The 21972-nt window shown below is 37.8% G+C and overlaps 2 protein-coding genes and 1 non-coding gene across 3 annotated transcripts; 2 read left to right on the plus strand and 1 right to left on the minus strand.

The window, feature by feature from the left end:
- The first annotated feature begins 955 nt into the window (after positions 1–955).
- Positions 956–1629, plus strand: MRU1 (mto 1 responding up 1). The gene is made up of 2 exons (XM_019230337.1): positions 956–1044; positions 1566–1629. Exons 1-2 carry the CDS (start codon positions 956–958, stop codon positions 1627–1629), a joined length of 153 nt encoding a protein of 50 aa, XP_019085882.1.
- Positions 1630–14461: 12832 nt separating this feature from the next.
- On the plus strand, positions 14462–14568 carry LOC147937908 (small nucleolar RNA R71). The gene has a single exon (XR_015567613.1). It is a non-coding gene; the product is annotated as a small nucleolar RNA R71 (small nucleolar RNA).
- Positions 14569–20134: 5566 nt separating this feature from the next.
- LOC104710723 (transcription factor PRE5) lies at positions 20135–21227 on the minus strand. The gene is made up of 2 exons (XM_010427364.2): positions 20720–21227; positions 20135–20428 (listed from the first exon to the last, which is right to left on the minus strand). The coding sequence occupies exons 1-2, from the start codon at positions 20843–20845 to the stop codon at positions 20276–20278; spliced, it is 279 nt and encodes a 92-aa protein (XP_010425666.2). The 5' UTR covers positions 20846–21227; the 3' UTR covers positions 20135–20275.
- Positions 21228–21972: the final 745 nt, after the last annotated feature.

Here is a 21972-nt window from a genome sequence, read left to right on the forward strand (position 1 = left end):
TTATCTTCCAAAAGATGTTTAAGATGCTCGATAAGACTAATACTAGAGATTATTGTGCCTAGTCTAAGATATTAGTTGTCTAAGGTGTTTTGGACAACTAATGAATCTGGATCTTAGTGCCTGCTTAGTATGGTTTCACCAATGAGAGTTGGGTTAGAATGTTTCTAAAGTTGATTGTTATTGTCATGAGAGTGGATTAGCAAGTTTATGACATCATTTTCTAACGATTAGCTCTTTGCTGATTGAGTTTTGTTAAGAAACCTAGATATATTAACTTTAATACCAACCAATTATTCCCATCCTTAGGATCTGTTTGCTACTTGTTTACTTCTGTTTCTTGCATTTAACTACTTTTCATTGTCTGCTTTAGTTTCTGCTTTTAGTTTTGCATTTAATCTTTTGTTCTGCATCACTCGACCTTGGTTCATACCATGCTAGACCGAGTGCAAGCTCGGGCTCTAGTTTGTTTAGTTGTTTTCGCTCTATTCTGTTCTAGTTTGTTTATGTTTACTTATGCTTCCTAGTTTATCTTGCTTAGTATTGTTTATTGCACTTGTTTTGTAGTTTAATTATGCTTAGCACTTCTTTAAGTTGTTTTGTTTATTGCATTTCAATTCTACTTCATTAGGTTGATAGATAAACCCTCTTTTCTGACTTGGCTTAACTTGTTCTATCTTGATTGCATCTTTTGTGATTAACATTATCCCATTTGGATTGACACCTTAAGTACATAATTGAACCTGCTAGGATAGACATAAAAATCCTAGTTTCACTTATCTTATTCAATAGTAACATTTTATCTATAAAACACACACATATAGACGTTAAAAAAATACTACAAAATATTCACTTACAAAAAATGAATTTTAATATTGGAGGTCCATCTTTTACTCAAAATTCTTCATCTTCCGACTCATCTGAGTTTGATGATTTTTTTATGGATGACATCGAAGCAATGGATACAGAAGAAAAAATTGCTGCCAATTGTTTTCTCAAGAACAACCGCCTTAAGCACCAAACCACTCAAGAAAACAATCAAGTAATTTTCGAGGCTCTATTCCTGGACATGTGGTTATACACCGTTACAGAGAACATGTTCACCACAATTTGTACAACGATTACTTCTCTACCAATCCTGTCTATGGTGAAAGAGAGTTCCATCGTCGATTTTGAATGTCAAAAAGGCTATTTCTTCACATTGTTGATGTTGTCAAATAACATGACAACTAATTTATTCAACGACATGATGCTTCAGGAAGATTGGGCTTATCTACTTTACAAAAGTTAACAGCTGCTATTAGGATTTTGGCATATGGCATGTCTGCTGATACCACAGACGAATACATCAAAATAGGAGAGTCTACAGCAATCGAATGCATGAAGCGCTTTTGTCGAGAAATTATCGCTATTTTTTCGGAGTGGTATCTTAGGTCACCAACAGAGGGGGACGTTACTTGGCTTCTTTACATCGGCTAACAACGTAGATTTCCTGTAATGCTGGGTAGTCTTGATTGTATGCACTGGAAGTGGAAAAATTGTCCAACTGGTTGGGCCGGACAATTAGCAGGTCGTAGCGGAGCACCCACAATCATTCTTGAAGCAGTTGCAGATTATGATCTATGGATATGACATGCCAGGAAGCAACAATGACATAAAGGTTTTGAAGTCATCTAACTAAAGAAAAAAGAAGTTATAGGCCTCGTGGGATAATATCAATCACTTTGCAAAATAATCCAATTAAAAAATCCTCACTGAACGCGAATTTGTTATGTTGGGACATGAAAGGGGATCCTATCAACTTGTTGATAAAATTATTTAGTAATTCTTAACAATTGTTATCTAGTGGATCATTTGGCAATATAGACTCGTCGATAAAGGTGCATGTGTTGTGTTTGATGCCCCCATTTGTTTGTTTTCTTACCTTTTTTCTACATGTTTATCATAAAATACTAATGTGGTATTAATTATCAGGTGTATATAATATGTGCCCCATGTTAATTAATAATTACTCTTCAGGATCCTCCAGTGGTTACTCTCATAATTTATCGACTCCAATGCTCTCGTCTCTCGCGAGAGTGTTTTTATTACTACTGTCTACAAGTACTTGTTTTACCCTCTCTATCTTATATTGATTATACATTGTTTTGATTAAACAAAAAAAAATTTTACTTTCACAAAAAAAAAAACTTTTTTACTTAAAAAAAAAAACCTTCTTTACAAAAGTCTTAGTCAATGGTATCTTGAATAGAATACATGTGGTTTCAATTAGCGAATAAGATACATTGTTCATGATCATTTTCTAAAATATGCTAAATCTTTTTTCAACACAACTTGTGGAAATTAAAATCTAAGAAGACAATTACAAAACTTTTTTGAATTATGCTCTCTTAGACAGGATATTTTTTGACAATTATCGATTGGAAAGGATATTTTTATAATAGTCATCAAATGTTTATCTGAATCTTTACAATAATAGTTCTTACTTTATGAATTTCTACAAATATGCATATGATCAATATTCATACTTTTGCCACTTTTAAAGCATTATATGTGTTCATTCTTGGTGTTGTGTTAAACTATCTACATGTTGATTTCTTAGAAATAAGCATCCTTTTATTTAATTCTTAACTATTTGGTTAAACACTGAAAGTGTAGGATTTTCTTAGACACAAAAGGATAACTTCATTCTTATCTTCACTCATTATATCACATCGTCTATATATAGTAAAGACTAAGGATTTATTGTTTGGATTGATTTCTGACTTGTGTCATCATCTGTAGAGAATTAGAGATCTAAGAGCATCAAATCTGTTAGATTGATTCCTGACATGTGTCATCATCTGCAGAGAATTGGAGATGTAAGAGCATCATATATGGTCTTCACTTGGAGCATAGTGGGAGCTGTAAATGCTGGTTTGATTGTATGGATTATTGCACATGGTGTGAAAGAGGCTGCTATGTTACCGTTGGAGACTAAGGCAGCTGTAATGTTTGAAGCTGCAGTGGAATTTGTTTGATTGTTAAGGTCCATTGTTTCTTGTTGGACAAAAACTCATGTGGACTTTGGAGTGATGTCCTCTACATCCCCCTACAAACTTAGTGTGGTAGGTGAACCAAGTTGAACCTCAAATCTTTGAAGGCATAGATTAGCAAAAATGTGAAAATGTCAGCCAATTGATGGACTGCTGAAATATGGTAAACAACGAAAGTACCATGTGCAACTTGTTTTTGAACATATAGTGATAGTGTCTTGAAATGTTTGGTTTTTTATGTAGAGTAGGATTTGCGGAAAGATAGAGCGCTGAGAGGTTATCACAGTACAGCTCTGGTGTGTGTGTATGAGAGGCATACCAACATTCTCAAGAACGACTTTCAACCAAGTTATTTCAGCTATAGTGTTAGAAAGACATCGATACTCAGCTTCCGTTGAACTATGAGAGACTGAAGATTAACATTTTGAAGACCAAGAAATGAGATGGGTACCCACAAAGGTACAAAACCACCAGTTGAGCGGCTGGTAGTCTGATAGCCAACCCAATCACTATCACTGTAGGCGCGTAATGTGGAGTCAGAGTTGTTTGAGAAAGAAATGCCATAATCAATGGTACCTTTGATGTATCTAAAGATTCATTTCAGCAGACTGAATTCAACTACGGAGGGATAATGCATCTTTTGGCACACCAAATGGGCTGCAAAGTATTTATCTGGTCGTGTGAGGGTAAGATATTGCAGTTTTCCTGCCAGGCTTCTAAAGAATGTTGGCTGGTCAAATTTTTCTTCTTAACCTTTCACTTTTTGAAGTTCTTGAGGTAATGGTGTAGGCGCAGGCACAACAGAACAATGAGATCCTGCCTGCAGCAACAAGATGATCTTCTACATACTTGTGTTGATTGAGAAACAGACCTGCAGAATGATAATGAGCTTGTATACCAAGAAAATAACTTAGTTTCCCAATATTATTCATACAAAACTCTTGATGCAAAGATTGAAGCAGCTTGTCAATCAATCCAGGTTTGTTTCCAGTTAAAGCTATATCATCAATATAGAGCAACAAAATGATGAGATCATTATTATTGTAATAAAAAAAGAGAGACATATCTTTAAGGATGCACTCAAAACCAAACTTCAGAAAAAAGGTGCTGAATTTGTTAAACCAAGCCCGAGGTGGCTGCTTCAAACCATACACTGCTTTGTGAAGTTTCCAAACATCAGAAGGATTGACTGTATCAAAAAACCAGGAGGTTGATTCAGTAGACTGATTCTTCTAAGTATCGATAGAGAAATGCATTTTTATCATCAAGTTGCTTGATTGCCCACTTGTTGACCGTTGCAGCATGGAGAACAAGATGCATTGTCGCACTTCTGACAATAGGACTATATATTTCAAGAAAGTCAAATCCTTCTTCCTGATCATAATCTTTTGCAACCGAACGAGCCTTTAATTTATCAAACTTTTGTCAGCCATAATCTTTGTTTCAAAAACCCACCTGCAGCCAAGAACATTTATATCTGGCTGATATGGAACTAGAGAAAAAGTTCTAGTTTCGACAAATGAGTTAACTTCATCTCTCATAGTAGCTGTCCAACAAGGATGTTTCAATGTAAAAGCTACTGTTTTGGGCTCTTTATGGTAGTATGCGTTAGAGTAAAAGCATGTTTTGGACTAGGCTTCCGTACTCCATCATCTTCTCTTGTGACCATAGTGTGATCATTAACAATATGAGCCTCCAATGGATGAAAGCCAGCTTCTATAAAGAGTGGAGTAACAGTTTGAGCTTAAGCATCAGACTCTATTGTTGCAGATTCGTCAATATCTGGAGTAGGATCCAATACTGTAGGTTCAATAATTGGAGAATGTTAGTTTTCTGAAACAACAGTGACTGGAGACACAAGTTCTTCCTGTGAAGAGACTACTTCTGCAGTAGTGGTACTTGGAGTCATATGGACTACAAGCAAAAAGAAGTGGTGTTGTCATTGCAGGAAAAATATTAGAGTAGTCAGTGGCAAAAGGATAGACATTCTCATCAAAAAAGACATGCATGCTGATGTAATTAAACACGACATGTAGGAGGATAAATACACCAATACCCATTGTACTTATCATTATGCCCAACAAAAATACACTTCAATGACCTAGGATCAAACTTGCTGGCGCCATAAACACAAAAAGTAGGATAAGAGACACTACCAAAGACTCTTAAAGCTGAATAATCCGGCTTTTGCTCAAACAATACTTCATGAGGGCTCTTGAAGGATAGATGAACATATGTAGTAAGAAGATTACTAAGAAAGCTTCAACTCAAAATGTTGTGGTATTTTCCTCTGAAACATGATGCTAAGCCCCAATTCAGTTAATTGTGTCTGTGCTTTTTTTTTCTGCCAATCCATTCTGTTGTGGTTTATGAGGACAGAAAGTTAGTTGCTTGATTACACAATTTGCAAGGTGATAAACAAATCGTATACTAACAAATTCACAACCCCCAACACACTAAAACATCTTGATTTTATGATTGAACTGATTCTTAACAAGACTTTAGAACAACAAGAAAATTGAATAGAACTCAGATTTATTCGTCGAAGGGTAAAACCAACAATAACGCAAGTAACAAAGATAACATAATATCTCAAGGGGTTTACTAGCTAAAAAACTAGAAGAATAGAAGGGAAGCTGAGCACTCTTTCCAAGCATGCATGCTTCACAAGGCTTGTTGGTGCGTTTGTTTATTGATATCTTTTGAGTAGTAGACAAGTGTTATAGAACCTCTCCACTCGGATGCCCCAAACGCTTGTGCCAAACTTTATCACTAGTAGAAAGTTATCTTGTAGAATTAGTCCTGGGTGTTTAGTTATTTCGGTCAACCAAACAAAAATAACCAAGAACCGATTTTAATTTTATAAGCTGCTGATCGGTTTATTCCAAATAACCAAACCCAAACCGAACACCTAAAATTTTGGTTCGGCTCGGTTCGATTATTTTGGTTCGGATTTTTGTCCCAGAGCTATGTAGAATAGTAGACTGAGTAACATTCGGGCATACAAGCACATCATTAAGAAGAAGATATTTAACTGCCAACGGCTAAAGTGGAACAGAACCAATGTGAATAAAATGCAAGAACTCACCATTACCAACCATTACAGAATCGTGGCATTGATAAGATTGTGCATGTTTCAGAGTTGTAATAGAGCTAGTAATGTGAGAAGTGGAGCTCATTTTCAGTGTGTTGGTCTCCCTCACACACCCTCATTGCAGCTAAAACAGTAGGTAACTCTGGCTGAACAAAAGCTTCATTTTAGCGATTGTAGCATTTGAAAGCACTATGTCCATACTTTTCACATATTTAACATGTTGACCGCGAGGAATTACTGTTCTGACTGCTAACATGCTGCTGGAAACCGCAACCTTTGGTGGAATAATTTCGGATCCAGACCTGCCTCCTCCGCTATTAGATCCTCTTGTATCAAAGTAGCATTTTTCAGCTTGGATAGCAAGATGAGGCGTAACAGTAGAAGCAGTAGAGTATGCTTTCAACTTATCATCAAAGACAATCACTTTTATGACCACATCTTTATAGCAAGGACCAGGCAACAAATCCATAGAGCGTTGTATAACAGTAGTAACAGACTCATACTCTTTGCCTAGGCCAATAAGTAATCCATATATCTTTTTTTAATCAGTCATAGGAAAGCCAGTAGAACCCAATTGATCAAAAATCTGTTTCAGTTCACTAAGATACTCTTCCATAGGTTTTCCATACTTAAGACAAGAGCATGCACGCAGTTTTGCAAATCAAACTTTCTAGTAGAGGAGACTCTATTAAAATTTTTAGCAAGAGCAGTCCATACCTATAGAGCAGACTACATACCATAGAACACTTGCAATGCTGATTTAGGTAGAGAGCAAAAAATCCACGCCATGACCAGTTGATCATTTCTGACCCATTTCACGAACTCTGGATTTGGTTTTTTAGACGGACCTTGAGCATTTGATAACAGGATTTTCACACATGGTATCAATTCCCTATGTAGTTGTAGTACAAAGGGTTACCAATCCAAATGGTTGTTATGCTAGCATATGAGATATGATCAGAACTATGCAAGTCAAGCCAAGCAATAAATGGGTTTGATCTAACAATCCTAAAACCATTAAAAGAAATTAAATAAACAAGAACCACACGACCTAAGCGCTCGATGCAAGCATTCGAGTACAGGATCGGGTGGGGTGATCGAGTAAACAAAGAAAGTATGAACAACTCGAAGGTGTACATGAAGCTGGTGATCGAGTACCAGTTTGGGTATAGGGTCGAGTGATGAATAAAAATGTAAACAATTAAGATGCAAAAGCTCCTAAGGATGGGGTAATCGACTCCTAAGTGTTCCTGACCAGTATGGATGTCCTATATGCCTCAAGAAAATATTCTCTATACAATGAATCTCTAAAATCTTGTTAAAATACTCTTGTGATAGAAATAATCAACCTTGATCACTCCCCTACCCAACTCTCGTTGGAGAAACATGACCAAGCAGGCAATACAAACCGATTCATTATTGTCAATATACTCCTTACACATCTAATCTCTTAGGCTAAGTGAGTAAATCTCTAGAATTGATTGATTCAAGCCTTTCATCTATATCTCTCGATGGTAAAACACCCTAGATCTAATCTCAACCTCTTGGTATGTTGATAGCATTAAGAACACCAATCTAGAAAGGAATTTATAAAACATAAACAACCAAGCTAAGACATCCTAACCGATCAAGAACACCTAATTGTTTATCCCATCCCTAGAAACTTTGTTTCACTACTCAGATTTCATTGCAGAAAACATAAAAGCAGAAATAAACAAAAATTTCATTCTATTGAAAAATAAAATAGAAGTGAAGAGTATAGAGTAGAAATCTAAAAGGATAGCAAAAAGAAATAAAAATAAATTCTAACAAAGTAGAAAAAGTGTTTGAGTCGCTCAAGATCTCTCTCAGGAGCTCTCTCTCTCTGGTTTGAGTGTCTTCGGCATGCTAGGGCGAGAGGAAGAAGAGGGGGGGGGGGTTTATATATGGAAACCCTTTTAACCTAGCTTCCCAGTCCTGCCCGAGGGTCTGCTCGATGAAGTGCACGAGGATGAGGTCAGGTTACTCCTCGGGTAGGTCTTCGGGTTGTTCTTCCTTCTCTTGAATCCTCCTCGATCGGGTTGGGGTTTGGACTGTTTTTCCAGCTCAGTAGCTTCTTCAGGTACATGCTCGGATTTAACCTTGTTTCTTCCCATTTTAGGCTCTAAAGCACCTGTTCATCCAAAATATGCAAATTCAAGAATGCAACACCCTAAATGGCCTAAATGCAAATTCCTACAGTTAATGACCTAAAAATGCTAAGATTAGGGTATAAACAATGCAAAATATAGACAAAAAAAGATGCTTAAAACATGTAAATTAGAGAGTTATCAGACCCCCAAACTTAAATCTTGCTAGTCCTCGAGCAATGAAGTAGGAGGATGTGGTTTAAAAATGGGGACTCATAACCTTTTTGTGCTAAGCGAAGGGTTCAAGCTATAGTCCTTAAAGATAGTTTAATGGTACTAAGATGAATCAACATACTTACAAATATTTTTTTATGCTTATTACCATGCATCAATCTAGTTCAATCTCCAACTAAAAGTAAAGACTTTCAATTCCAAAGAACATCTCTTTCACATTCATTTAAGTGTTTGGCGAATTCTTGCAAATGGAAGGTGAATCAAGCTCAATCGGTTCCAAGGGTAAGGCTTTTTGGTAGGGTGGTTTCAAACAATATCTTTGGGTGGTTTTCTCTCAAAAGAAAGAATGCTAGACAGTTGTGAAAACTATCTAAGATTGAGAACAATTAGGGCAAACAAAGCTTAACTCTTGATAATCTACCATTTTCTCATTCACTTTTTTTTTTATCAATCCCCCTAGAATAAAACTACCCACAACCTTGATTTTAACTTTTTTTTAATAATCCCTAAGGTCTAAACTTTAAACATCTAGCTTTTTTTTTTCTTTCTTTGCTAAACTTTAAAGGTTTGGGTTCAAGGGTAGGAAAAACAAATCGGGCCAAACGAAAAGATTGGCAAAAATGGAGTGCTAACCCGAGTTTAGAGTTACCATGAGCAAGTATTCAAATTCCATAAGCAAGACAATTTAAGTTCAGGTTAAGTCCAATAATATAGAGATGATTCAATGTTCAAGCAAGTGGAGGAAGCATTCAAAAGACACAAGGTTTTAAATAAAGATTTTTCATTTTTTCCAGAGATTGATCTAGCAACAATGAACTGTGATTAAGAGCTATAACTTCAATCCTAAGGTTTGACTTTAAACAAGGTAGTTTTAAGCATTGTCCTATAAGATGCATATGCAAAAATCCTATATGAAGCAAACTAGACTCAATCCTAATATGTAAATGCAACTACATGAACACTCCTTTTTTTTTTTTTTTTTTTTAGGTTTTCAATTTTTTTTTTGGTTTTTTTAATGCAAATAGATGCAGACTCAAATGAATAAAACTAGCATGAAAAAATTTGAAATAAAAAATAAGAAACTAAAACACAATGTTAAATACATTCTAGAACCCTCCCCCAAACTTAAATTACACAGGTTCTGTGTAAATAAAAGTCTGAAAAAGAATCCAAGAATCACACAAAATTGAATAAAACTAAATGCAATGATATTTACAAAGGTTGGATGAATGTGGTACCTCATGGATTGGTGAAGAAGGAGGTTGTAGCAGCCTTCATGCTCGCCAATGTGTAGCCAGGGTCGTCACCGGCTTCAGCAGGCACTAGGATTCGCACATCAGAGAGCTCGGTTATGTGCACGGACAACTTTCTCAGACCAGCATATGAGGGGTTGATCGGGTAAGGCATCGCGTAGCTCATCGGATAGGGCATCGGGTAATACGATGGGTACGGTGGAAGAGGTCTGGAATGGTCACCCGTGTAGCTGCTCGCAGGGTGCATCGAGTACGACATCGGAAAAGGCATCTGATACGTCAGAGGGAAAGGACCCGAGTGGTCACCCGGATATGTGCTTGATGGTGGCATTGGATAAGGCATCGTGTACCCCATCGGGTTAGGCGTCGGATAAGCATCTGAGTGGCTCCTCTGCGATCTATTTGGTCTAGAGACATCGTCCTCTGGTTGGGGCTCGTAAGATGACGCTCTGTGAGGCTCTGGAGGTGCTAATCCTTGGATCCCTCCTAGTGGTCCGCTTCTCCCCATCCATGTGGGTGCATAAGCCGAAGTGGGGGCTGAGGCACAGCTTGCCTTGTTTTGCAGATCCCTTTTCTGCCCCCCCCCCCATCACCTTCACTGATCCGGTAAGGTCCATCACCTTCCTAGCTAGGAACTTGTTCATCCTCTTCAGCCATCCGATCCTCTTGTGAGCTTCCCTCATCCCAACAGGGTGCTTTTGAGAGCAAACATACTCCTCAAAATCATAGTCTTCCGAGTTGTCTCCCTGTCCTTGCACAGTCGGCTCTCTCTCTTATGCCTCGGACTCCCCCTCAGGGTTATATAGCTCCTCCAAGGGCGGTGTGAAGTCTATGTTGTCCCCTAGCCAGACTTTGGTGCACACGACGTTGGGCAGGATCATCTGAGTAGCTTCGGCAGCTGGATGAACGAACTTGAAGAGCATCATATCATTTGGCTTCTCATAGGACAAGAATCTTGCCAGTGTCAGGTACTCGGTGTCTAGCCATCTCAGGTCATGTACCACTCCCTTCAAAGGCACATCGCAGGCCACCAAAATTGGTGTGACCAATCCTCCTATGGAGATCTCTCCAGCTCCCTCTCTTCTCTCAGTTTTCATTGCCCAAGACTTGAGGTAAAGGAACTGATCGAGCAGCACAAAGACCATGATAGTGTCTGCAGCATCCCCCACCAGCGGTGTACCATCCGTAGAATTGTCTAAAACTCCACACAAGGTAATGTATAGCAGCTGGATCTCATGATCATTCACATTCCCAGTCTCCTTCCTAGCAAATAGAGTGCAGGCCAGGGACTTGTGAAAATACCTCAAAACAAGGCTCCTTTTTTGAGCAGAATTGGAGCTTGTAGACTTGTGGGGAAGCTTGTCTCCTATTGTCAGCCATAGGGACTTCATCTCCTCCTTGCTCACCTCCATGTTTTCTCCATTCCTAGCCTTGAAACCATACAACTTCTCCATCTCCTTGAAGGTAAGTTGGTACTCCTAGTTGCGCACGGAGAAAGTGATGAACCCGATCCCCCCAACGGATAGTAGGGTCGGGTGGTCTTCAAAGTAGTGTAACCGCAGCGTGGAGAGGAAGTGAACCGTATCCTCCTCATAAGCCTCGAGGTTGGCTTGCATCATCTGGCCCAGTTTGCACATGTGGAAAAAGAATTCGACATCTCTAACGATGCCCAACTGCTTCATTGTTTCTCGGTGGGGATAGCGGGTACCAACAAAGTTCATCTTGCAGAGGACCTTGAAGAGCTTGGACGGAGTCTCCACCTCTTTCTGCTTCAGCCTCCGCAAAGCCAGGCGTGTGTGTTCCAAATAAATAAAGTATGCTAAAATATTATGCTAATATGGTCATTTCTCTCTGCTCCTTATTTTGGTCATGGCTCTCCTCCTCCGTATCTCGATCTTCTTCTTCAGCCGCTCTCTCCGCAACCTTCTCAGCCTTTTTAGAGGCTGTCTCTTCCCTCTCGCAACCGCAGCTCTGCTCCTTAACCGCAAGGTTTGGATCTCCTCTGGTTCTCCTCCATTGGCATCAGAATCGACCTCCATAGGGTCAGTGATGGTTCTCTCGAACGTAGATAGGTCCCTACGTCGAGGAGATCGGTGAACAGCACTCGCCACCGGGCTTGGTGAGCGAACTCGGGGGTCTACACGATCATTTGCTCGAGCACTTGATCGGGTGACTGATCGGGTTGAGCATCGGGTTGGAGATGCAAAACGTCCAGCCAACGGTTGGGAATGCGGAACGTCTCCTCTTTCTTGGGATTCACGAGGTTCGACGGCAGCACCTCCAGTTCTAGCAGCGGCGGAGGTTGATCTGCTCCCCTTCTTTTGGTAGGTCTTCATCTTTGGGGCCATTGTTGAATCCTTGAAAAGAGAAGAAGCTAAACTCTAGATTAATAGGTTTAGTTCCCAAGAAATTAAAGAGTCTCGATTCCCGTGAGAGAAAAATAGAAAGTAGGAAGGCAAAATGCTTTTAGGGTTGAGAGACGTATCGATTTGTGCTGCTGAGGGAGAATGGTTCTAGTTCCTTTAAATAGAAGAGCGTTAGCAACTTGGGCTTCGCCGAGAGTGGGCTTGAGTTTGTGGAATTCAGACTCCACTCGCCACCCGAGTAGGAACACAATCAGGCGCGTCGGGTACGGATTTGGGTAAAGCCTCGGGTTCTCCAAAATTTTTTTTTTTTTATAAATAAATGTAAATATGCAAAAATCAAAAATAAGATAAAATAAATAAATATAATTAAGAGAAAATAAAGGATACCTTTGGGACTTCTTCCCAAGTGAGCTTGTTTTAAGTCACTAAGCTTGACTCTTCATGCTCTTCAAGCATGGGTTTTAGGAGGGAGAGGTTTTGGAACCTTCTCCACTGTAGCAGGCTGATTTAATAGATTTTCCAGGTCTTGTCCAGGTTCCACATCAAATGTAGTGTTGACTTCTTTGCTTTGTCTTGGTGGAAAAGACTTGACCATCAATGGTTGGTCTTTTAATTCCCTTCTTGATGCCAAATTCCATTTTGAAGTGCTCCACATGCTCAATTCTGATCTTCCCTTGCCAAGAACGGTCTTCCTAGGATCAGTGGATCGCCTGGTTCATTATCCATATCAAGGATCATGAAATCAGTAGGAACTTCCACTCTTCCAATCCTGAGAGGCAAGTTTTTCAGGATACTAATGGGATGTCTGATTGTTCTATCAGCTAGAACCAAATACAGACTACTCGGTTTAAAACTGCTGAAACCCATCTTGTTGGCAACTGATAGTGGCATGATGCTGACTGAAGCTCCCAAATCGCACAAGCATTTGTCGAAAATTCGAAGTCCTATTGAACATGGCAATGTAAAAGAGCCGGGATCCTCCAATTTTTCCTCAATTCGCAGTTCAGGATCTAAACACACTCCACTCCTCAGAATGGTATTCCCAATTTCTTTGACAGCTTCCTTAACCTCAATCTCCAGCTGAGCTGTCTCCTTGATGATTTCCTCTCGAAGTTCGTGTGGTGGCAAGAGCTTAGGAGGAGAAGCTTTTCGGATGGACATACGTTCTGCGAGCGCCTCTAATTGGAGGTCAAGAGCAGCTTTGAACCTTTCCTCTAATTCCCCTTCCTCTGCTACATACAGTTGAGGTTGATCTGTCATCTGAACGTCTACCCGATGTATCATCCGATCACCATCATCGGATGTGTCATCGAGTTCAGCCTCGGATAGTTCTTCAGTTTGTGATTCTTGAACCAGTGCTCGATCATCAACTCGATCAGTCTCCTCGGGTGAAGGCTCGGGTTTATACTTGGATATGTAGTACTGGGACTCATTCATCTCATAATGATACATATCCTCCCCATCTTGAACATCGCTGTCCTCAGTGAGGTAGTCCTCATAATCATCATCAAGGAAGATGGCTTGGGTAGTGGCATAATCCTTTGGGTTCTAAACAGCTTTACGTGGAAGCTGGTTGATTTTTGGAGGTGGTTGGTTGTTGTGTTGGCCTTCTAGGTACCTCAGCTTAGTGTTGAGGGAATCATACTTGGTATTCAAGTCATTATATCCAAAATCGATCTTGTTGCTCATTTCCGCGAACTGTTTTGCATTGTCCACAACAGCCGATGCTTGGTTTTGTATCATATGCTGAATTAGGCCGCGTAGGTCAGCTTCTTGGGATTGGTTCTGCGGGCCTTGTTGTTGTTGGAATCCAGGTGGTGCAATTGGTTGGTGGTAATCACCAGAATACTGCTGCTTAAGAGCATAGCCTTAATTGTATTGTACAAAAGGCTTTTGCTGGACCTGGTTCCCTTGAACTACTGATGGGTAGATTTGGTCTTGAGGATTGGCAACATTCAGGTTACGGTATGACAGATTCGGATTCGGTTTGTAGTTGTTGTACCTTTTTTTGTAACCTCCTTGGTTGTTGATGTAGTTCACATCCTCTAGCTGAGAATTCTCCCCATCTTGTTGCAGAAACTGCTCTTCCTCTGAGATTGCATGGACATGCTGCTGCTGGTTGAGGAGCTTATCTAGCTTGTCATTGAGGGCTTTCATATCCCTCTTGTACTTGGCATCATCCTCTCCAGTAGATCGCACAATGCGATCATATTCCTCATTGTAATGCCCATTAGATTGAGCCAAGTTCTCCACTAGATCCCAACCTTCATCGACATCCTTGTTGAGGAAGTTACCATTGCTTGCGGTGTCCAGCAACATCCTGATCTTAGGGACTATACCTCGATATAGTGTACTCAGCAATGAAGCATTGTTGAATCCATGATGAGGGCATCTACTTTTGTATCCCTTAAAATGTTCCCAAGCTTCACTGAACGTCTAATTGTTCTTCTGAACAAAGCTGGAGATGTCATTTCGCAGTCTTGCGGTTCTGGAGTTGGAGAAGAATTTGGCTAGAAACGCCTTCTTGCATGCTACGCAGGTGGTGATGGACTCCTTGGGGGAGTGATTTATCCCAGATGTGTGCCTTGTCGCCCAAAGAAAATGGGAAAAGTCGGAGTTTGAATCCATCTTCACTAACTCCATTGATTTTGGTTAGGCTACAGAGCCTATCAAACTCATCCAGATGGTCCAATGGGTCCTCCAATGGCAATCCATGAAACTTGTTGCTTTGTATTATCTGGATGAGACTACTCTTTATCTCAAAGTTGTTGTTCTGAACAGCAGGTGGCACAATGTCATGTCTTTGAGTGTGAGTAGATGGAGCATCTCCTGCTCCTATGTTGGTCCTCTCTTGAGGAGCTGGTGGACCATTCTGATTTTTCATTGTCTCCTTAATTGTTGTTGGTTGCGGTAGATGGACTTGTTGTTGACGGAGTAGCCTAGATCTATCGATGTTGTCAATGAATGGACTCAAGTGGTGACTACCCTTGGATCGTGTTTGCATGCACAATCAGTTGACCGAGTGAGTACACGAAGTTCTATCCGATCCAGCTGATCGAGTGACAGGTCGGATGGGTGCTCGGGTTGTACCTGAAATGCAAAACAAACAAACATGAAAGTGAACAAGTCAGTATCGAACCAAAGTGTATAATAGAACTTGATCTAGCAAGTGCTGAAATCTTAAACGTAGCAAATAAAATTAAACCAAATGGTAACGGCGCCAAATTGATAACATGATTTTCACCATGGGTATCAATTCCCTATGCAGTTGTAGTACAAAAGGTTATCAATCCAAATGGTTGTTATGCTAGCAGATGAGATATGATCAAAACTATGCAAGTCAAGCCAAGCAATAAATAGGTTTGATCTAAAAATCCTAAAACAATTAAAAGAAATTAAATAAACAAGAACCACACGACCTAAGCACTCGATGCAAGCATTCGAGTACAGGATCGGGTATAGGGTCGAGTGATGAATAACTCGAAAGTGTACACGAAGCTGGTGATCAAGTACCAGTTCAGGTATAGGGTCGAGTGATGAATAAAAATGTAAACAATCAAGATGCGAAAGCTCCTAACGATGGGGTAATCGACTCCTAAGTGTTCCTGACCAGTATGGATGTCCTACATGCCCCAAGCAAATATTCCCTAGACAATGAATCTCTAAAATCTTGTTAAAACACTCTCGTGATAGAAAAAATCAACCTTGATCACTCTCCTACCCAACTCTCATTGGAGAAACATGACCAAGCAGGCAATACAAACCAATTCATTATTGTCAATATACTCCTTACACATCTAATCTCTTAGGCTAAGTGAGTAAATCTCTAGCATTGATTGATTCAAGCATTTCATCTATATCTCTCGATGGTAAAACACCCTAGATCTAATCTCAACCTCTCGTTCTGTTGATAGCATTAAGAACACCAATCTAGAAAAGAATTTATAAAACATAAACAACCAAGCTAAGACATCCTAACCGATCAAGAACACCTAATTGTCTATCCCATCCCTAGAAACTTTGTTTTACTACTCAGATTTCATTGCAGAAAACATAAAAGCATAGATAAACGAAAATTGCATTGTACTGAAAAATAAAATAGAAGTGGAGAGTACAGAGTAGAAATCTAAAATGATAGCAAAAAGAAATAAAAATAAATTCTAACAAAGTAGAAAAAGTGTTTGAGTCGCTCAAGATCTCTCTCAGAAGCTCTCGCTCTCTGATTTGAGTGTATGCGGTGTGCTAGGGCGAGAGGAAGAAGATGGGGGTTTATATATGGAAACCCCTTTAACCTACCTTCCCAGTCCTGTCCGAGGGTCTGCTTGATGAGGTGCACAAGGATGAGGTCGGGTAGGTCTTCGAGCTGTTCTTCCTTCTCTTGAATCCTCCTCGATCGGATTGGGGTTCGGACTGTCCTTTCTGCTCAGTAGTTCCTTCAGGTACATGCTCGGATTTAACCTTGTTTCTCCTCATTTTAGGCTCTAAAGCACCTGTTTTCATCCAAAGTATGCAAATGCAAGAATGCAACACCCTAAATGGCCTAAATGCGAATTCCTACAGTTAATGACCTAAAAAAACTAAGATTAGGGTATAAACAATAAAAAATATGGACAAAAATGGATGCTTAAAACATGTTAATTAGAGAGTTATCATCATTGTTGACAGTCCGAGTAGCTGTTGGACGAGAAATCAAACCATTAACTTACTTGAGTAACATTTAGGGTGAAAGAAAGGACTTAAACTGAGTTTTCTATAGAAGATAGTTGGACTCTATAATTTTAAGAGTCACAACCTGAAAGATAGATAAAGGAGTGGACGGACCTTGAGCATTGTTGACATACCGCATAGCTGCTGAACGAGGAATCAAACCATTAACATACCCGAGTAACATTTGGGGTGAAAGAAAGGACTTAAATTGTGTTTTCTATAGAAGATAGTTGAACTTTATAAGTTTGAGAGTCACAACCTAAGAGATAGATAAATGAGCAGAAGAAAAAGACTCAATAGCAGCCATAGATTGTATTACCGGCGCTCTGATACCATGAAAGTGTGGGATAAAACCCTAGAAAACTTGGAGAAAGAAAACTCGAAAGGATAACTTCATTCTTATCTTCACTCATTACATCACATAGTCTATATATAGTAAAGACTAAAATTTACAATGTTTGGAGTGATTCTTCACAAGTGTTGATATGCTCAAATTAACATTATAGCTACTCTCTCAAATTAAGAGATTGTTGTAGTACTTAGGATTAAATTCTACAGAGACTCAAGATCACACAATAAATACGCTAAACAGAATATTTTGTATTTTAAAAGTAATGCAAAAAATAATTTAGAGTTGTGTAAATTCAAGGAATTAAAACGCTAGGCCTAAGAAAATTCACAGAAAATCAATTAATTAGGATTCAATCAATAAAAAACTGTTCTTGAACTCTAAACTCAACTGTAAAATAAATCAGTTCTCATTGCAAATATTATTTAAGTTTAAAACCAAAAAAAAATCCAAATCTCTTTGTAAAATTCAAGTTAAAAACCAGCTTTGAAAACAAGTTTAGTCTGTTCACAAAATTACAAAATCAAATCTCTTTGTAAAAAGTAATTTTGCTCATCAAAAGTTTTTGTCAGGAAAATCAATTATATTTTCATATCAATTTATTTTTCTAGGTTATTAATTCTAGGTGACCAATCAAGAATTAATATGAAGAACAACCAAAGATGAAGAACAAGAAGATAATGAATCTTAATTAATAATCAATTCAATAAACCATGAAATCTCTAATGAGAAACTCAAAACCTAACAAGCAGATCTACTCAGATATAATCAATGAAACACAAATCATATTCTGAATAAATTGCATTAAAAAAATAGAATAGAGAAGTTAAGGAGTTCTGAATCTTCTCTGAAGAAGTCTTGATTCTTTTCTCCAAAAACTCTCTAAAAATCTCTCAGGATTTTGCAAAAGTAAAGCATATGTCTAAAGAATGACCTAAATATATTCCTAAATCACGTTAGGAACTAATGTTGCAATTAAGAAAAACTTTGGGGCAATTTTGTAAATCTTTAGAACTTGAGAAACTCCAACTTGTCTTGATGTGCATGGTGCATCGATCGACGCCAAGACCTGCATCGATCGATGCAGTCTTCCAAATCTTATCCAAGCTTCACAACTTCAGTGAATGTGCTTCAGATCCTCCTATTTTGCTCCATTATGCTCTCATCCGTGCCAAAATGTTATAAAACCTGTAAAGACTCCCAAAGACCCTAAAAACACATCAAAAAACTCTAAAAGACTCTTTATATCATGGTTAAAAACCACAAAAACTATGATATATCAAGTGTCATCATCTGCAGAGAAATGGAGATGTAAGAGCATCGAGTATGTTCTTCACTTGGAGCATAGTGTAAGTTGTAAATGCTGGTTTGATTGCACGGATTGTCGTACATGGTGTGAAAGAGGCTACTCTATTATTGTCGGAGACTAGGACAGCTATAATGTTTGAAACTGCAATGGGCTTTGTTCAATTGTTAAGCCCCATTGTTTCTTTTGGACAAAAGCTTCAGTAATTGGAGTGATGTGCTCTACAAACACCCTTAGTTCCTTGAATTTTTTTTGGAGTAGTTGGCAAACTAACACAGAGCATGGCCATGTACAACATGTATATCATTCTTGAGCAGCATTTTTTTTTGTTTAATCAGAAGCATAAATATCTCCAAATGTATCGTCATGAGCTAAAGCTAATCCGCAATAAATATGGTTATCATCTTCAAAGAGGTAGTAATACGATTATGATACTTACACCACACAAAATCTAATTCTCAAAAAGCATAACGCATAGAAAATTACCGCATTCACAATACTTTAACAGTTGTCATCATCTGGCACGTATCAAAGAAGAATTGTTCTTACGTAATGTTGTGAAAAGCAAAGATTCTGAAAACATTATTAGGTATCTAAGGCCTGTCTCATTATCTAGTGAGACCTCTAGTAAAAAGAAAAAGAAAAAAAAGTAAAATTTTTTAGTAAAATAAAAGTTGGAAAAAGTAGACATTTTAATCTTAAGAATTATTTTCAGATTTAATATTGGACCTATGATAGTTGTCTACTTTGCATAAGAGTAGAGATGTGCCGGTGGAGCTGACTCGGTTGAGGACGAGAGTTGAATGAAGACGAGAAACTCGAGCAGCTAGCTTCTAGAAGAATGCAAGAAGGTAAACAAAAACTAAACTGGTAATGGGAAAGAATGCGAAGCTTGTGCAGATTTAAGATTTTTTTTTTTCGGGCAAAGCAAAAATGTAAAGATAACCTTACAAAAATGTAAAGATAGATAGTAAAATACATCTTGGCTAAACATATTTATCAAATCAATAAAATTTAATAATTTTGAAGATTAATAGAAAAGTGTGATTTGTCCGTCTCAAATTATTAGGTGTCCGAATTTACCGTATAGAGTTAAATTAAAATGCATGAGTCTGTATAGTGCCGACACGCCCCTAAAGAGATCGCTTAAAACCATAAACCTTTTTCTTAGTAGAATGAAGTATTTAACTTTTCAGATGCATTTTTCTCAGTTAAAGAAACTATATATCAAAGATAATAACATCGAATATAAACTGGCGGACCATCATTTAATTCCCTCCTAAATGTTTTCTAGAAAATTATGAATCTCTCTTCAAAGTAAAAGGTCTTCATGGGACATTTCTAACGTAGACGTAGTAACGTGGCAGCCCATACGCCAAAAAAATTCCCAAAAAGAATTTTCGGGCATTAATATATACACACACATGCTCAATACTCAGTAGCTTTCACACATTTAAATATCATCGTTAAATGTAGATACCTCTTATTACTTCGTCAACGTCATAGTCATTTATAGAAACGCAATTAATATGAGCCGGTTGCTTACCCAACAAATAATAATTTTTAAAGTGTATTTTTATAAGAAATGGATAAAGTATATATTTATATCATATTTATCCTGCATTTTTCTCGATCTTTAGACATCACATATTTCGGAGACTACTGACTAGGAATTAATGTAACTGTTTGAACAAAAATTTGAAAGTTCATAAAAAGCTAAAACACGTCGCTTGATAAGGACGAACAAGATTACATTACATATATATAGATAAATTAATAAATAGATAATATTAAGAAGTTATAATCATGACAAATATATTGGAAGTTTACATGAGTAAGCTTCTAATCACGGCAGCTTCAGGGCTATCTTCATCAACTGAGTCGAGAAGCTGCGACAAACGGTCACTGAGATTGTCAACCTCTCTATGCAATTTTCTTATGTAGTTGCATGTCTCTTGCAGTACCTTCGATGCTGACACCTGTTTTGAGCACAAATAATAGCGTTAGCTAGGATTGCACGTTTTCAACAAACATCATTAAGAGTCAAGTATGAAAAATACATGTACGGACATCAGAAGACATGACTTTATACGTTATAAACGTTTTTATTTTGTAAAAAAGGAAACCAAAAAATGTTGTACAGGAGTCAAAAGTTCAGACTTTTTTGGTTTCTTTTGTTTGATCTATATGTCTTCCCCGTTTTCATATAACGAAAAGGGAGTTCTTTTTCTTCTGTTTTTATATGTGAAGAGGTTAAAATCGAAATATACCTTTTCTGGACGACGCCGTTCACGAATCTCCGGCAAAAACTGACGGAGCTTACCAACGAGATCGATCATCTGGTCATCAGAGATCCTTGAAGCACTCGAAGACTGTCTTGATCTTCTGTTTGACATTGTCTTGTTTCTTCGTTTTGTTTAGTTTGTAACACTACAATGCCGCAAGAAAATGACCTTTAAGTTGTGTGCTTTATCTCTCTAATTTTCTAGATTGGATTTTAGAGAAGATATAGAGAGAAGGGGTGTACAAATTAAGAAGAGAGCTATAAAAGAAAGTGGAACAAGCTATATATAAAGGGTTTATGTTAACTCCACAATAGTTTTATATTTTGTTGAATAGGTGTGAAAGAAGAAAAAGGAAGAGCAAGGAAGAGAGAAATTTGTAAGAAAGTGTTTCGGATTATAGAGACAGTTAGAGATATAAAGAAAATGAGAAAGTGATAAGAGAGATTTAAAGAGGTCAAGGACCACAGGGGATAGAGAGAACAGAGCAATAAACCTAGACAATGATGTAATGGGAGAGAAAGAGATTTGAATATTTGATAACCTCTTCCCAAAACCGTTTAAACAATATAGGCACCGTAGACGTGAAATTTATATATAAATAGAAATTTCTAAGTGATTTTTCTATTATTAAAGATAAGTAATATTCAACTTGTTTTACTAAAGACACATATTTGGCATTTCATAATGTATATTTGAAACTATATATAATACTAATTCATGCAATACAATCATATAATTTTGTACGTAGTTAAATTTATTTATAGGAAAATATGTTACCAACGACAGTAGTTTAGAAAACTAGTAAAATATTAATAATTCAAACTATTATTGTATATAATATAGTTATGCTGAATAATAGACGATGGTTTTGGATTTAGTAATGGAGGATAGATGTAAAAAGCTGAATGTTCCCAAAGCTGGTGCTGAACTTGAAGTGGGATTTAAGAGATGTGTTCCATGTTGAGCTAACAATGTGGCCCTTTATGTGCATGTCACTAAAAGGCAATACCATGTGATGACATTGACTTTCTATTTTCATTTCATGACTATTTACGATTTTATCCCACTTTCGTTTAATAGAAAGACATAGAATTGATCCAGGAAATTTGTAAGTTGATCGATCATCTTAATTACAAAATTAAAAAAACTCAACCTAGCTATCATCGATCCATTCAAGATTGCAAACCTAACTTTATGTCATGTATGATGTGCCAACATAACGCATATATATATACATG

Source organism: Camelina sativa, chromosome 9, assembly GCF_030686135.1.
Source record: "Camelina sativa cultivar CO46 ecotype springtype chromosome 9, ASM3068613v1".
Classification (NCBI taxonomy): Eukaryota; Viridiplantae; Streptophyta; class Magnoliopsida; order Brassicales; family Brassicaceae; genus Camelina; species Camelina sativa.

Coding starts and splice junctions, on each gene's coding strand:
- MRU1 (XM_019230337.1), top strand. CDS start 956: ATGGATACAGAAGAAAAAATTGCTGCCAATTGTTTTCTCAAGAACAAC. Junction 1,045..1,565: donor CAAGAAAACAATCAAGTAAT/TTTCGAGGCTCT, acceptor CGGACAATTAGC/AGGTCGTAGCGGAGCACCCA.
- LOC104710723 (XM_010427364.2), bottom strand. CDS start 20,845: ATGTCAAACAGAAGATCAAGACAGTCTTCGAGTGCTTCAAGGATCTCT. Junction 20,429..20,719: donor AACGGCGTCGTCCAGAAAAG/GTATATTTCGAT, acceptor TGCTCAAAACAG/GTGTCAGCATCGAAGGTACT.